Source organism: Fringilla coelebs (genome assembly GCF_963513975.1).
Source record: "Fringilla coelebs genome assembly, chromosome: 26".
NCBI lineage: Eukaryota > Metazoa > Chordata > Aves > Passeriformes > Fringillidae > Fringilla > Fringilla coelebs.
This window is the reverse complement of record NC_140052.1, coordinates 459,173-475,557: the sequence shown is the minus strand read 5'-3', so window position 1 is coordinate 475,557 and position 16,385 is coordinate 459,173. Positions and strand designations below refer to the sequence as shown.

General features: G+C 50.4%; 2 protein-coding genes across 6 annotated transcripts in view; both read right to left on the bottom strand.

The window, feature by feature from the left end:
- Positions 1 to 905: 905 nt before the first annotated feature.
- Positions 906 to 8,263, bottom strand: NFU1 (NFU1 iron-sulfur cluster scaffold). 3 transcript variants are annotated; one of them, XM_084221942.1, is made up of 8 exons: positions 7,830 to 8,142; positions 6,719 to 6,825; positions 6,305 to 6,440; positions 5,721 to 5,787; positions 5,144 to 5,258; positions 4,885 to 4,948; positions 3,071 to 3,245; positions 906 to 2,581 (listed from the first exon to the last, which is right to left on the bottom strand). In XM_084221942.1, the coding sequence occupies exons 2-8, from the start codon at positions 6,813 to 6,815 to the stop codon at positions 2,534 to 2,536; spliced, it is 702 nt and encodes a 233-aa protein (XP_084078068.1). In that variant the 5' UTR covers positions 6,816 to 6,825; positions 7,830 to 8,142; the 3' UTR covers positions 906 to 2,533. The 3 variants fall into 3 exon arrangements, with proteins under 3 accessions (XP_084078068.1, XP_084078066.1, XP_084078067.1); XM_084221940.1 differs by lacking the exon at positions 7,830 to 8,142 and adding an exon at positions 8,195 to 8,263 and having other exon boundaries at positions 908 to 2,581; XM_084221941.1 differs by lacking the exon at positions 7,830 to 8,142 and adding an exon at positions 8,158 to 8,176 and having other exon boundaries at positions 908 to 2,581.
- An 884-nt stretch (positions 8,264 to 9,147) lies between these two features.
- Positions 9,148 to 16,385, bottom strand: part of AAK1 (AP2 associated kinase 1) — a 56,623-nt gene continuing 49,385 nt past the window's right edge. For all 3 annotated transcript variants that reach the window (XM_084221923.1, XM_084221919.1, XM_084221920.1), the window contains one exon: positions 9,148 to 14,609. In XM_084221923.1, the coding sequence (XP_084078049.1) occupies positions 13,528 to 14,609 (1,082 nt within the window). In that variant the 3' untranslated portion in view covers positions 9,148 to 13,527. The remainder of the gene's footprint in view (positions 14,610 to 16,385) is intronic.

Genomic DNA, 16,385 nt, shown 5'->3' with positions numbered 1-16,385 from the left:
CAGCCGCTGCCGGGGCCGCGTCCGCCGCGGGGGCCGGGCGCACCGAGGGGGCCGGGCGGCGGAAACACCCCCGGCACACGGGGTGGGCCCGCTCCCCGAGCCACCCTTCCCGGCAATTCCCAATCCCGGACCGGGGGATGCTCGTGCCCAGACCCTTCTCCGGAATTCCCAGATACTGGAGGGGATGGGCCCGTTCTCTGAGCGCCCCGGTAATTCCCAACCCCAGACCGGGGTATCCCTTTTCCCAGACCCTTCCGTGGAATTTCCAGCCCCCAGACCAGCGTACCCCCGTTCCCAGACCCTTCCCGGTAATTCCCAGCCCCAGACCGGGGTACCCCCGTTCCCAGACCCTTCCCGGTATTTCCCAGCCCGGGACAGCGGAAGGGAGGTGTTTCCCCCCGGTAATTCCCACTGACGCCAGGCTGGAGCAGCACCCACGGCATCACCCCCGAGCGCTCCCGCAGCACTCAGCGTCCGGAGATCACCGGGTGACAACCAAGGCTGCTCCGGGCTAGGGCAGGGAACAAGCGGCCCCGTCAGGCTCCCCGTGACACGGGCTGCATCCTTCCCTCGTCCTGCTCTATAACAGCACCCATTCAGAGGCAAGAGAAAGAAACCATTAAGATGAATCTGCAAAGCAAACTGGGACAGGCGTAACTGACCAAGGCGTGACATCCGTGCAGCTGGAGAGCTCAGTGGTGCTGTCTGTCTGCAGCCACCCCCATCAGACCCTGCCTGGAAACTTATTAAAAGCCTAAGGCTACAAAAGAGAGCAGTGCCTTAAGAGAAATGCCATTCATTCAACTTTATATTGCACTAAAATGTCAACAAAGAGCCATTTCCTTAAAAAGCACAGAAAACAACCCACAACGTCAGGACACATAAAAGAACCGTATTGTGAGCTTGCTGCCAGAACCTGGCTGGGCACAGAGCAGAGAGGAGAAGGTCACCGGATCTCAGGAACATGAGAAGCCCGCAGCCAGCCCACAGCCCCCTCCCGGCCTTTGTTCCACAGCGAGGACACACCGGGACAGCACGGCCGCGCTCTCAGCGCTGCATCCCCCCGTCACTGTGAAACTGAATTCACAGCCCGATTTCCAGCGGGCAGGCCAGTGCCCCGCTGCAGTGGGAGCCGGTCTCCCAGGTGAGGGCAAGGGCTGAGCCCTGGGAAGGTGCGAGGGGCAGGAACGCAGACCCTGCAGGCAGTGCTGCTCCCCTCCGAGCTCGCCCTGCCCCGGGCTTTCCCTCCCTGCCCTGCAGCAGGGAATTCTGTCATCAGTACCACCGAGAACTTCATCAGAGACTCAAAGAAAACGTGCTAATTTCACACCGATTTCCAGATCCAAACAACTGTGGGTTATTATTGAAAGCTGAAGAAGCATTTAGCTAAAATATTTACTTTCAAATTTCTACAGAGTAATAGGCAGTTTATGGTTACCACATGCTGCTGTGGTGTATAGAGGAGATTCTCCACCAGCTGAACTGATCCTGTTTGAGGACTTTATCAGTGGAATAATGACACTGGCAAGGGCTGGAAGAGGGGAACACACCAGAGGCTCTGTAGCCAATCCTAAGCCAAACGAGGAGCACAAACTCAGCTCCGTGGTGGCAGCACAAAGAAGGAACAGAATTCAGGCACCAGGAAGAAACCATTCCCACACACAAAGTAAACAGAGCTCCTTGCACAGCCCCAGTGATGGGTTCCAGCGTCAGAACAGCAAACACTTCTCTGCCATGTGTGCAGGCCCTGTGAAGAGCCCTGCTCTGCCACGTACAAGGCAAACAGGATGTGGCAGGAGCAAACACAAACACAGGCCCTCCTTCCCCTGCACCTTCCTCCAGTGCTGAGAAATCAGCATTGCATGGTGGCTGAACGATTTTACTGCTAAATGAGCTCATTAGTCTACTGAAGCTGATAAGGATCATTCTTTTCTAACATTTGCTTTAGCAGGTATGATTTTTATAACAAACCGTTTTTGTTTCTGTTGCTATGGTTTGCACAGTGGTAATGAGCAAGGAGGTAACTTTCCACAAAGCCATGGCAGTGTTACCTCCCCCAAAATGAACAGTTGATATTATAGGTTATCTTTCACACACAAAAATTTGATAGGAATCAGCAGCTTTTTAACAGCACTTGATAAAACTGACATTCCTGAATCTCCCATTTACAGAGTAAGGGCAGAGAGTCCTGTCAGTCCCACAAGTTGGGGGAATAAACGTTTAATATTGCTATTGCACAAAAAAGCCAAGGAACTTCTGCCTTCTCTTTTTTTCAGTACTGAAGTTTCTGTATGAAAAAACAATAAACATCACTGTTTTCTAAGCCCACCATTTCTTTCTAAAGACATAGCAGAAGAATCTTTTTGTAATCCAGGGCATTTAATAAATTAGTGGGTGAACTGCTTGAACTGATGGTGCATTCTCACAGTAGCTACAACTGTTTTTCTGACAAGGCAGATTTGGTTGCTCCTCAGCACAAAGATGTTTACATACAGCAGGAGGTAAAGGTTTATTTGGCCACAGATGACGAAGCTCAAGTAGAATTTGCTTCTTTCTCCACGTCATCATCATCGTCAACAACCTGAAATCAAATCCAGAAGCAGTTTAGATAAACAGGTTAAGCTCTCAGTCCTGCAGGATTTATTACATTAAATCCCTGCTGGGCCCAAGGAGAACAGCAGTTATTCCACACCACTGAACAACAACGAGCTCAGGAGGAAGGTAAGAAAAACTGGCAATCCAAAATGCCAGGAGGAAATGAGTTTTAATTATAGGAGCTGGTCAAGCTACCACAAAGGCCACAAAAACAATGGCCCCAGAGATCAGATATTTCATGAGAAACCCAAAGAATCTGCATTTCAGGGGACAAAGCTCATTGCTTTTTATCACATCAAGTCACCAAAGCACAAAGGTATCAGCGAGTGTGTCCAGCTCTGGGTTCTGCAGCTGACTTGGAAAACCTGCATCCACACCCCCCTGGTTTTCCTAACTGCCAACCTGCCCCTGCTGGAAAGGGACAAAGAGCTCCTTTTCCACTGAAAGAAAACCTCAGTGATGTCTGCCAACCCACCTGCTCAACGCCTTCCACCTCAGGGATGTAGAACTGGAGCATGTTCTGTATCCCGCTCTTGAGGGTGATGATGGAGCTGGGGCAGCTGGTGCAGGAGCCCTGCAGCTTCAGCTGCACAATGCCATCCTCAAAGCCTTTGTAAATGACATCACCACCATCTTCCTGCACCGTGGGCCTGAGGGAACACAACAGTCCACCTAAAGCTCGTGGAGCTGGAACAGGGATCCTTCCAGAACCCCTCAGGAAAGCAGTATTAATATTTACAACAACTGTGAAGACAGAGGGGTTTAGTCACTATTGCTCTACAACCACCTGGTTCACATTTCCAACAACTCCTGCTGTGCTGGACTACCCACGATAGAAAGCTTTTCTGTAGGCATTGAGATGTTAGGGTAGAGTGAACAGCCTGGGGCAGGGCTCAGCCTGGCCTGCCTGGAGGCAATGGTGTCCTCAGGTGCTGCCAATAAACACCGCAGGGCGTGTCCCCCAGGGTGCAGCACAGCTGTCACCTGTGATAAGAAGCCCTGCTTCCACAAATACACATTCAGTTCTCCACAATTTATGCAGGACAGAAAACAGCCCCATCTATAAAAGGTTAATCCTGCTCAGGGGTGAAGGAACCTGCTCGTGATAAGCTCACCCCAGAGCCACGAGCATTTCTGCAGCCTGCTCTCCCTCTGCCAGCCACAAATGCCCAGCACTGTAGCTCTGTCCCCATAGCAACATTTTTCCAGACCAAGTTAAAACCATCAAGTTACTCTAACAGAAGCTCTTTATACTGATTTCCAAAATAACTCTCTGAGAGCTACAGTCCTCACAGAAAAATCTGTGAACCTGACACATTTATAAACTCACCACAGCAAATTATCTCCATTCCGGAAAGCCAAAGATCATGATTTAAAATTCCATTTTTCTTACTTGAATTAACTTTTTGACACACTACAGAACCTTTCAGATGTACATTCCCCCCATCCTGCACCTTCTGACAACTCCTGTGCATTTAATTTTGATCTGCTGGACAATAATTGCTCTATGTGTAGCCTGGTTGATGGATAATTTCTGAGAACACCCTGCTAGAAAATGAAGGAAGCTACAGCACAGCTGATATTCTCATCAACAGCTTCTTGGTGCACTGATGGGTACAGGGGGAGGAAACTGAAGAAATGAAAAGTTGGGAAAAGCAGAATTTTGGGCAGAAATTCCATGCCTGTTACGAAAGAGCCCTGGGAGATCAAGGACTGACACTAAACATCCACGTAGCCAGCAGGAGCATGGACATTTCTGTCACAGCGTCACACAACACTACTCGGCTTCTGGTTTCAACACTTAGTGTAGATGTTTGGGGAAAGATGTTCCAGCTTATTTCTCCTTTTCTTGCTTTTTGAGGAAAATTAGCCAGCACCATGTGTCTGCTCTGAGATAAATTTGTAAATAACATGGTATCAGTTTAAATGCAGCTACTTCTAAAAAAAAAAAAAAAAAAAAAAAGTAAAGTGAAGTTTCTGGTTCCTGCAGTTTGTGAGCTGGGTAAGATGTCACCATCAGATATCACAGACACATCAGACATCTTCCCCTGCACCTCAAATGTCAACTTGCTTTTGCTTTCAGTTCACTTTGGAAGGCAATTAATGAGCACCAAAATACTCTTCAGGTAAACAACATGATCCACAGCCACTCCTGAGAATTCATCAGTCACCACCAGTTTCTAAATTCAAGCTCTGCTAAAGCACCAATGGAATCACAGCAGAGTGCAAGGCCAAAATCCGCTGAGGGCCAGGATTTTCCGGGAAATCTTCCTTTGGAGTATGAAATACCTGATTCTTGTATCCAGCAGCTCCTTAATCATCAGTACAACTTCATCATCTTCTTCTGAAGCAGCTTGGGAAAAGAAAAATGTGCAAGTCAGAACACTGAGAGAATTCCAGTCTGCAAACTCCTGCCTGTGGTCACCTTACAAGGTTTTAAATTTAAATTCTCCTGCATGCTTTTCTGAGGGAGAAGTGGAGGCTTTTCTGGATGTCACAAAAGCTAAACCCAAAGGCAGACTTGCCTCTCCCTGAAGATTTGATTTACCTGTGTCTGTCTTGGGTGCCTCATCAGTGACTACAGGTAAGCCAGAGGCAAAGAAATCCATTATGGTTGCATAAATATCTGGTTTCAGTAAGTTCCAATCCAGGTCTTCACTCTCCTGTGAGAATGAGAAGAGGGGAAGGAAAAAGAATGAAGAGTCCCTGCCTGCTGCTGTTACAGTGCACAGAGATTCTCACATTAAAAATGCCACCATGGACTTTCCCAGCTGATGCACAGACTGGACTTGATGTTCTCTCAAGTCCAGCTTTGCCACAGACATTTAGTCAGACTGTGACAGCCAAAGAAGGCTCTCTTTGTCTGCAAGCCAAGCAAGTGCTTTTAAAATATTAGCTAAGAAGGTGTGAAAGTCTCCAAAATACATTATTATTTGACAGATATTTCTATCAACTCTTTCAGAGACTGAAGATTGTCAATCTACCAATTCCCTGAACTTATTTTGTTTTATAATAAAGGCACTTGTGGACACTTCTCTGGAACTCCACTGGGCCTCTCTGGATCTGCTCTGTGGCCATTCCACACAGCCCATCTCTGAGCACAGCTGAATCCCTGCTCTGCTTACCTTGGTGATTGTGATGAAGTCTGGCCCAAAGAAAACACTTTTCACTCCTTCAATCCTGAATAACTGTCTGTTAAGGACACAAGGGGGGAAAAAATGTGCAAAAATGTTTGTCCCAGATTTACAAACTGAGCTTTAATTTTAACAATTAACAATATGGTTAACCCAACAATTTAATCTACAGAAAAAATAATTGGAGGTAAATACAGCGTAAGGCTGTAAGAGTGTTTTTTGTAATTACAGGGGAAGAAATTATATTCTCTGGACTGGAAAACATCAAAAATGCAATGAATGAAAGAATCAGAAATCTTACCACAAAAGTATGTGTAATGGAAAATGATTAAAGTGATTTCACAGCACCCACTTGAAAGAATTTCTACACATGAAACAGTTGTACATGAACTGAGCATTTGTATTGCTAAATCAACTGGATTTTGAGATTTAAACCATGGAATTATGGAAGTGCACCAAACCATCTGAAATAATTAAATAATTCTCTTCCCTCCCTCTCCTCCAGGGAGCTTCTGTTAATTCTTTGGAAATTTTTATTCCAAACTCTATTTAAACTCTATTTAAAATAATAATACCTTGCTAAAGGTGAGCAATAGGCTGCAGCTGGTGTGGAAAACTCCATGGTCCTCGACCCCAGCACTTCCCTTCCTGGAATAAACTTCAAGCTATTTGGATTTGGTGTGTCCTGGGTTTGAATAAACATGCCTCTCACTGCAAAGACCAAAACAAAGAAGAAAAGTAATATAATCAAACCTAAGGAGCTTAAATGGAAGTCAAGTCCTGATTACTCAGCAAGCCCAGGGTGATCCCAGAGCATGGGAACACTGCTGAACACAGGCATGTCATCTCACAGGAGACAGCAGGATAAAAGGAGCCCTGGCTTAGCTTCTTTTGCTAACTTTTATTTACTAAAAAGCAAACTTCCAGCATTACCAGGGGACATAAGAACCCACAATGTGCTCATCTGTTCATTTTCAACTGGCATTTACCTGCACGATGCCACGCTGCAGACGGAAGAGATGGTTTCTTCTGCAGAAGTTGGTGGAAAGGCTGGCGAGTTGTCAGATTATGATCTTTTAACAGCATGTGACAGAACCTAGAGAAAAATACCTTTACTAACAGTTTCCAAATTCCACATTTGCACTGTCCCAGAGAGCACTGCAGATGCTTTTAGCTGCCCCAGGACTCAGCAAGACACACCTGGGGTGGTGTGAAGCTACAGGGGAGAGAGCAGCGGGGAAAAGAGGAAAAAACATTAAAAAGGAAAAGCTAGACAGAGTGATGGAGTAACAGGCTTCAGTTTCACAGCTGTGAATATCTGATTTCTGTAACTCTATGCACAGCCAACAGCATCAGGGTATTTCAAAGCAAAGTGAACATCAGGAAATGTCACATCACAGACTAATTATTACATACTGAGGAGCAATTATTACCTAGTTCCTCTCCTCCTTATCAGCTACACAAGAAGAAAACTGATAAACTCAGTAAATCCCATCCTCAGTAAGAGGCTGGTTCTCTCTGGGGGTCATAAACCAGAACACAAGCACTGCACAAAGGCCCAAACGCCTCAAACGTGCAACAGGAGGGAAGATCAGTGTCATGAAATGAACATCCCTGCCCTGAGTGCAGGACAACGCCAACACAGAAAAGGTCTAAATTGCGTTATTTGCTTACTTTTGTGGGCTTGGGAGCAGGTAGAAACCACAACAGGACGTGCAGGGAAGGTGCCCTGGAAGCTCCCTTTAGCTAATGATGATTATATCCCATTTTACAGTGCTCAGCACAGAGCAGGTGTGCCCAGCACTACAGGGTCCTCCAAATCCCCCCTCAGTGCTGATCTTGAGCCAACTGTGGGGGAGGAATTTCCTCTTATTTCACGGCCCTGAACGTACAGGAGTGGGAAGGGTGTAACAGCTCCACATTGCCTGATCCTGTGCACACGGAGGGGTGGAATTAACGCTCATTGCAGCATCCTGAGCACATGTGAGGGGAATTACACCCTGCTGCAGTGTCCTGAGCGCGTGGGGAATCACCCCTCGGTGCAGGGTGGAGAGGAATCACTCCTGGAGCAGGGTCCGGAGCGGGTGTGAGGGGAATTACCCCTCGATGCAGGTCCCGAGCGGGTGTGAGGGGAATTTCCCCTCATGGCTCTTCCCGGCTGGACAGGGGTGACCCGGGAGCTGCAGAACTCCCAGCTGGCGGCTGGAAAGGGCTGAGAAGGAGAAACAGCCTCTCGCTGCCTGCCAGGAAGAAGCGTCACTCCCGTCCGCGGTGGAGAAAGGAAGGGGAAGAGCAAGGAGCAGCCGGGGCGGCCCTGGAGGTCGCGGTGCCGCTAACTGCGACACAGCGCCCTTTCGGTCGCGCGGGGAAGGGGCGGGAGGGGCCCCCTCTGGGAATAAGCCGAGCTCCCTCCCGGAAAAAGCCGCACCGGGGCAGCGGGAGCCGCGGGGCCCGCGGTCACCTACCGCCCGCCCAGCCCCGCCGCCGCGCACAGCCGCCGCGCCGCCGCCATCTTGGCGCTCCCGGGGCCGCTCCCGCCGCCGCGCGGGCACCGCGGCGCCCCCTGGCGGCAGCGCCTGAGGGGGACAGCGGCCATGGCGGCGGCGGGCGGGACGGAACGGGCTCCGAGCGCCGCCACCGGGGCCACCGAGCCCCGCCGCCCCACGGCAGGGCCGCCACGGACCCTGTGCCCCAGCGCCACACCCACACGGCTGTTAAATCCCGCCCGAAATGGGGCATGGTGACTCCAGCACTGCGCGGGGCAGCCTGTGCCAGGGCCGGGCACCCCTGTCCCGGAAGGAACGTTCCCGATTTCCAGGAAGGAATTTTCCCAGTTTCCAGGAAGGAACTTTCCCAGTTTCCAGGAAGGAATTTTCCCGATTTCCAGCCTGAGCCTCCCCGGCCCAGCCTGAGGCCGTTCCCTCTCCTGTCCCCTCCCCTGGCTGTCCCCTCCTGTCAGGAGTTGTGCAGAGCCACAAAACAGCACGAAATCTCTCTCAATGGACATCTACACCAAGAGAGAAATTAAATTAACAAGTGCAGCCAAGCCCAAATAACATTTTGCACTTAAGAGAGTCTTGGCAGCTGAATGAGACCAAAAAAACACATTTAACCAGCACAGAGTGAGGGCTCAGGGCCCGGTCCTGCCCTGCATGGCAAGGTTTCTCTCTGGAATATAAACTCGATATAAACTGAAATATCCTCTGCTTAAAGCAGCACGATCAGCTTAACTTCACAGCTGCCAGATAAAACAGCCAAACCCAGTTCAGCACTTAGGCAGGAAGAACTCATTAAAACCCAGATTCCCTGTGTCCAGCAGAAATATTTTTCACAGGGAGGAGAGAAGGAAGGCACAATGGAGACGGTGCTTGTCATCAGATACAGTTTTAATAAAATGTACATAAGTTTACAAGTGGAACATTTCTTCATGATTACCAGGAACAGACGATCCCAACCGGAGTGCAAAATTTGAGCCCGGGGATCTGCCAGGCACGGGGGGAACAGAGGGCACTGGGGGACACGAGTCGCCGTGTGTCATTGTGTGTCATTGTGTGTCACTGTGGGGACCACGGACACCCCCAGCTCCGGCTCCTCCTGGACACAAAGGAGCTTTTCCACCACCAGGCTCGGTGCTTGGGATGCTCCACCTGCTGCATCCCACACCGGAGCGAGCCCCCTGCCCTCCCACCCCGTCCCCTTGGAGGCGAGGGATCAGGAACGCTGATCCACCTTATCCCTCTGCCTCCACAGGGAGATGTCTAGGTGTGTGTGAGGGTATTTACCCACCTACAGCAGAAACTACAGGCTGGGGGTTATTTCTAGAAACGCTAATGCAGCTGATCAGGTTTCAGGAATGTGTTTCAGAACTGGAACAGGGTTTCAGTGTCACCATACTACTGTAAAAGTGCTTTGGGGTCTGTCAGTGTGCTCGAAGGCATTGATTTAACACTGTGAGGAAAGAAACAAAAACCCACAAAAATTCAACTCTCCAACACAAGAGTCTTTGGTGGAAGCTGAGTTAAAGTAACCGATTAGCACTTTGGAGTGATTGAGTTCAGCAATCAAGCAGATCTCACCCGGTTTTGCTGCTGTGTGCTGTGTCACACGGGGTCGGGGGCACAGCAGGAGAGGGGACACGGGGACAGTCCCCAAAGTCCTGCAGCAGCTGGGAGGACAGTCCCCCCCAGCAGTCACGGCAGTGAGCACAGAGCCAACTGCTTGTTTTACTCACGCAGAAACTCTGATTAATCACTGAACAGAGACTTTAGTGCATTCGGTGGGTGAGAAGCAGGAACCAGTCCCTCTCCCAGCAGGAATCCGGGATTGTCACAGGGATGTGATAACCAGAAGACCCAGGGCAGTGAACGCCTTTTACTACAGCATCACAAAAGATGTGAAACCAGTGGTTCTTTTCAGAAAACTGATTTCAAAACACCCTATTGAGTCTGTATAAGTCTCACTTCATTAAGATCACTGATTGTGTGGCAAATAATTAGTGTGATTCTTCCACATTCATTAAAACAGTAAGCTCCAGATGCTATGGAAATTAAATTTCCACTTACAACTCCTCATGCTGAGGATGCAGCAGTGGTAGTGCAGGATTAGGAGGAACACAGGCTGGAAATGAGAAGGGTATTAGAATAACAGGCATTGAAATTGAGTTTTCTGACCATAACCAGAAGTCCCATTACCTTATGAGTCACATGCAGAGATACAAACGAGCTGCCTCGGCCCCCAGAAGAGATTTAAAACCATTTAAGCACTGGATGTGTCTGGCAGGACCATGAGCTCTGGGGCACAGTCAGCCTGCTCTTCATGTAAAGTGCCTGAAGGACAGAGAAGCTGCCAAAATGCCAGCTGGAAATTGAGCCTGCCCTGGGCCCAGCAGGGCTGGAGAGGAGCCTGCACAGCTCAGTGCCCCTTCCCTTTCTCCCAGCATGAGGGGACAGGCCGATGCTCCTCCAGCATCAGCTCCGTGGCACCTGCACGTGGTGCTGACAGAAGCTGCACTGAATTATTCAGAAGCAATTTTTCAAGTAAAAATAAGAGAAGGAAGGAGAAGCTCCAGTGAGCAGAGGTTAACACCTTGAAGCCCCGTGGCTCACACAGGAGCAAAGCATCTCCCTGCTGCACAGGTTCATCCCACAGCACCAAGGCCTGGCCTCCCTTCCAGCAGCTTCTGAGAGATTCCAGAGCTCAGGGGCAGCTCCTGGCTCAGTGTGCCTGTGGCACAGGCTGCTGCCTGGCCCCTCACACTCACAGTCCTTGAATTCACAGTTTGCTGTCACAGTCGTTCTCTGTGTCTCTCACTGATCCCATCCAGCAACAACCCACTTGGGGGAGCACATATTTAAAACTAAAACCACCTTTCGGGTGTATATCTAAACAGAAAACTAAACAACAAAACATAATAACAGCGTCAGCTTTGCTGAAGAAACATCTCAAGGGAAACCCAGAAACTTCTCTACAGTACTTTTGTTTTCAGGAGGTGGTGATGGAGGGCAGAGAGCCCCACGACCACCACTATGCACCAATATTTATGAACTCCGAGTGCAGCCACGCAGGGCAGGAGGGTCCCGGCTCCACGAGCCCCCCGGCCTGGGCTCGGCTGGGCACTACTGACCAGCACCTCGTGGGAGCCAATCCCTCCCTGCATTCCAGGGCTCTCCCTCCCACCCCAAGGCTCCAACACCTCAGTCCCAGCTTCTCCCTCTCCCTTCCAGGCAACCCCACATCCAGCACAACACTCGGCTCGACTCTTGCAACTGGAGGTATTTTGGGGGGACCTGAATTAAGGGAAGGGAAAAGGAACACAGAGCAGCTGGGGTTTCTTTGCAAGCCATTGCTCCACTGGGTGAGGCCCAATGAATTTAACGTCCCAACAGAGTGGGAGTAGCACAGAAGATACACAAAAGATAACAGCAATCAATGGCATGAAGGGAACATCAAACACCCCCACCAGCACCTGGCCAAAGGAGGGATAAGAATGAGGACCTAATTAACACCAGAGGCAAAGAGATAACCAAACACTAAGAGCTGTGTAACCTGGAACCAATGAGCGTTGACCCAAGGAATTTCTATGGGGTTTTTGACTGTATAAAAGATGTGGAAAATCTACTCAAACTCACGTGTCGTAAAGTGATTTCCTCTGCACAGCCGGGTTGTGTGTGGACGAAATTATTTCTGCTGCACATCCTGGCCAGAAGCAAAGTAAAGCCTTGAATCTCTACCACTAAAAATGTTGTTGGAGGGGCAACTGTGGTTGCCACAGTTCCACTGACACGGGGAGCAGGGCCGGGCGGAGGGCAGCGGGTGGCTGCGGTGGAGGGGCCGGTCCAGGCAGAGGAGCCGGTGAAATATATGTTAAATTTGCATTCAGAATGACCTAACCCCAGTCCAATGCCCTTTCAGTGGATCACACACTCACCTAGAAAAAGCTCACAGCAGGAAATGAATGCACTGGGTGTTTGACCAGCACTGAAGCCCACCACACTCATCAGCACATTGGTTAAGAAATCTCAAAATCGGGAAAATCTGAAATTGCTGAACCAAAACCACTACAGTCATCAAGTCCTTTGACTTGCTGATTTGGTCTTACAGAAGTGGCAATGCGTGTCACTTAGTGAGAGTTACCATCTAAGGAAATACTGTATCTTGTAGAAGGGTATAAAAAGAGTTTGTCTTTCCTAATAAATGCCTCAGTTTCTCTGCCAGGCTGAGTCCATGCCTCAGTCATCACAGTCCTGCTCTTGGGAACAGGATAGAAAACAACACTTCAGAAGGAGAGCAAATGGATTTCGTTTAGGATTATCCTTAACCAACAGGAAAGCAATAGTAGAATTGACTTTGAGCAGAGCTCTCTGCCAGTATAAACCAGTCTAAGGGGGCTGTGGCCTCTGCTGAGTCACACCACATGAGGTACATCAGGACAGTTACGGAGCTGTTTACATCACAACTGTCCCCATAAGGTCTACTTTTAATACTGTAAATACACATTTCTCCTTCACCATAAGCAGATTTCCAGGTCCTACACTTTGGCATAGACCAGACAGGAAATACAAGTGTAAAAGTGAAAACTCTGCCTGATTGTTTGCACGACCCTTTGATTTTCCAGCAACAGTAACAGCCTGATTGCTTCACTGGCTTCACAACACCTTCCCTGCCTCCAGCCCCGGGGCAGCAGCACTGCCTGGTGTTCCCATCCTGGGGGAGCAAAGCTGTGCTGCTGCCCTGCCTCTGCTCCACCAGCACTGCCCAGACTGGCACCAGAGATCCCAGCACGGCTCTGGCTCTGTGGGCACAGCACCCACCCGCACACCCAGAGCCGTGGCTGCCACTGCTGCCGGGCAGCAGGAATATCTCTGAGAGCAAAAGTCACAATAACCCTTTAACCTGTGAAATCATGTCCTTTCCAGAGCATTAGCAAGTCCTGCTTGACTCGCTCTGTAATTAATAAACCTTTTCATTCATCTTGTAGTGCATTTCTCCACCCAGGACCAGAAAATATGGAATACTGCTGGTTTGAGAAAAGCATCTAAAAAAAAGAAATAAATGGAGGGAAGACAGTGAGAGGAGGAAGGTGAGAAGAAACTGGAAAGGATACGATGATCCTGAGAGCCAGACATTCAGACAAACATAACTTAAATGGTTCAACTATATATCACTGCAAATAGAGTTCTGACCAAAAATAATAATTACTTTATATATATATATGTATATATTGCTATGTCATTCAGTTCAGCTAAGAGGTCTGAGGTCCTCACGAGGTGCTCCTGCAGGCAGCACAGCCCCCAGCACGTTAAGGCTTCTGCTTGGCCGCTTTGGAAGGGAAGGGCGCCGAGGCGAAGGGATCCGCGCCGGGCAGCTCCGTAGTCCTGGCAGACAGCGGGACCAGAGGGACAGAGCCCGCTATGGCCTGCCTGTTGGTCTGAGACACCACTTTGTAAGCAGCTATGGGCTGGGCCTCCAGCCCCGGCCCGTCCTCGGGGCCGTAGTGCCGGGAATACTTGGACAGGGACTGCGGACGGAAGGGCTTGTTGGCCGCGGGGCCCAGCGCGTCGCCCTGCTCCGGCAGCGCCGCCTTAGCAGGGCTGCTCTCCTGGGCCTCCACGGCTCTCACGGAGCAGGGGTGCACATTGCCTGGCTGAGCAAAGCCAGCAGCAGGGTGTGCAGCTCTCACCGAGGCCACGGAGCCGTGCGCTGCCGGGTCCAGGCCCGGGAACATCGGCTGAGCGCGGCCGTCGCCCCCTTGGCTCAGGAAAACGGGCGGTGAGAACGGCTCCTTGTGGGAGGTCAGCTCTTCCACGCTTTTCTTCTTGGTGAAAGGGGCTCTCAGAAACACATCTGCTTCCTCTGGGTGCCGCAGAGCTGCGTTGCCCTTACAGATAAAAGGAGCTTTGGTAAAGACATCCACTTCATCGGGCACCTTCCTGGAGCTTCGGAAAGGAGCCGTGGCAAACACATCGGGTTCGTTAAAAACCTCCCCGCTGTGCGACTGGAAGGCTGGGAACAGCGGCTCCCCTGCCCTGGCCTGGGGCTGGGGATCCTCTTTGGAGGCCTCAAGCCTGGGCACAGGCTGCAGGAACCCTGGGCACAACTTGCACGTCTCCTCCTCCTCTTCCGAATCCATCAGTAAAGGCCTGGAGCCGCTGCAATCCAGAATATCTCCCTCGTGGTCTGTCCCCTCTCCTTCGCTGCTGTAGAAGGAGCTGTTGCTTGAAGGACCATCTCTGGCCAGGTACTCTGACTCTGAGTTGTGCTGCACTTTCACCTCCGGCATCTCAGGCTGACCCTTGTACAAGATGAGTCCATCAGTGCCAGGATCTCCTTTAGAGAGTTCGAGAGCCACAGCTGGGAACCGTCCCGGCTCCCTCTGCAGACCTACAAACACAAGAGAAGGGAGTTACTGACCCAGCTCAGCAGTCACAGCAAAGTACATTGCACAGGAATGTCACGCTGCTCAGATGGAAACCACCACCATGCATGGAAGATGGGCAGCAGAGGGAGGGCAAATCAATGAAAAAACAATGCCAGGGTGCCACTGCTGAGAGGATGGGAGATGTCTGACACACGCATGGGCACACACAGCACCCTCAGCACCATCCCACCAGGTTTCTCTCCCACCCACCCCTGACAACAGCCACCAGCACAGAGTGTTTCCCTTCCCAGTGCTGCTGCCTGAGGGAAGCTCCAGCAGACAGACAAGTTCTGTCCTTCCATCCTGCACTGCTGCTCTCCAAGCACATCTACTGCTTGGCCTGGCCTCTCTTCCTGTGGGCCAGCCCACAGATATCTGGAATTGCTTGTGGGGATGCCCCAAAACCTGCTAAAATAACAGGCCCATTTCAAAGACTGAAGATCAGCTTACAGCTTTTAGTGAATCCTAAGTAGCAGCTATTTTAGTAGCAGCTATTCTTTTTAACCACTGCCAGACAAATGGTTTTTAAACACTCCATAGCATGACTTCAAATCAAGGATCAGAGCTCCAATGACCTGGCTTGTTTCTGCATTGGCATAACAAGGCAGTGCAGGGAGAGGCTGTCCTGCCCTTCTCCAGCTCCAAGAGCCACCAGGAGCCTGGGTTTGCCTTAGGACTCACACAGACAAAACAGAAGATCTCTTACCTTCACAGAACTACTGGCAGCTTAGAAGTGTCATTGGACTCGTTAGCAAGAGGATAGGAGAAAATCACATGAAAACTAAAACAGCAGGAATTGCAGGAAGAACGAGGAGGGTGAGGAGGCTGGTTGGTACCCAAGGTCAGCAAGTCACCAACCAACACACCCTGCAGTGCCAGAACCTCACCCAGGGAAAGCTCTGCCCGGGTTAATTGTTCATGTTTACACACCCATCACAGCCCTCGGGCACCACAGACACAAAACATCCCCTGCTCCATCACTGCTCACAAGTAAAGACACAGAGCCGTCCATGAGGCATCAGAACCAGCATTTATTGGGAACTCCTCACCTGGGTACAGCACACTGCTAAGTAAAGACAGCGCAGGTATGAGCACATTGGAGCAGTCACTCCCCCCAAAAAAATCCCCTCTCTCTCCTGCAGCCCCTGCTCTCCACACTGGTTTTCCCTCAGGGGCCACTCTGGGATGCCAGGAGCAGCACAGCTCCCCGGAGGCTGGAGGTCCTACCCTGGCCAGGGGTCACTGGGACATTCTGAGACACAGGCTGAGCCAGAGCAGGACCAGCTGCCACATCAGGGAAACGCCTCTGGATCCACCCTGATCCAGGGGAAAAGGCATTCAGCACGGAGAGCAGGGGCAGCAAGGGCCCACTGTGCACAGAACAGCACAGCTGGCTGGAATCTGCTTTCTAACTTGTGCCCACACAAGCCATGACATTTGAGACAGGGTGAGAGAGGGAGGACAGCATCTAAACCCATCTGCTTAGCAGCACACAGCTCTGAACGTGGGGACACTGCACAAGAAGCAGAATGCCCTGGTCTGGGAAAAATTCCTTTTTCTGATGTTCTCTCTGCTCACTCACGTGAGAAGGGCACCAAATGCTCAGCAGCAGTTTTCTCCTGCACAACACCAGTGTGTGTAATATTTGATTCCAGGGTCAGATACACACACTAAAGAAGATTCCAAACTAGACTCAGGCTCTTTTTCAAGAGGGAGAACCTTAAAAAAACCCTCTGATC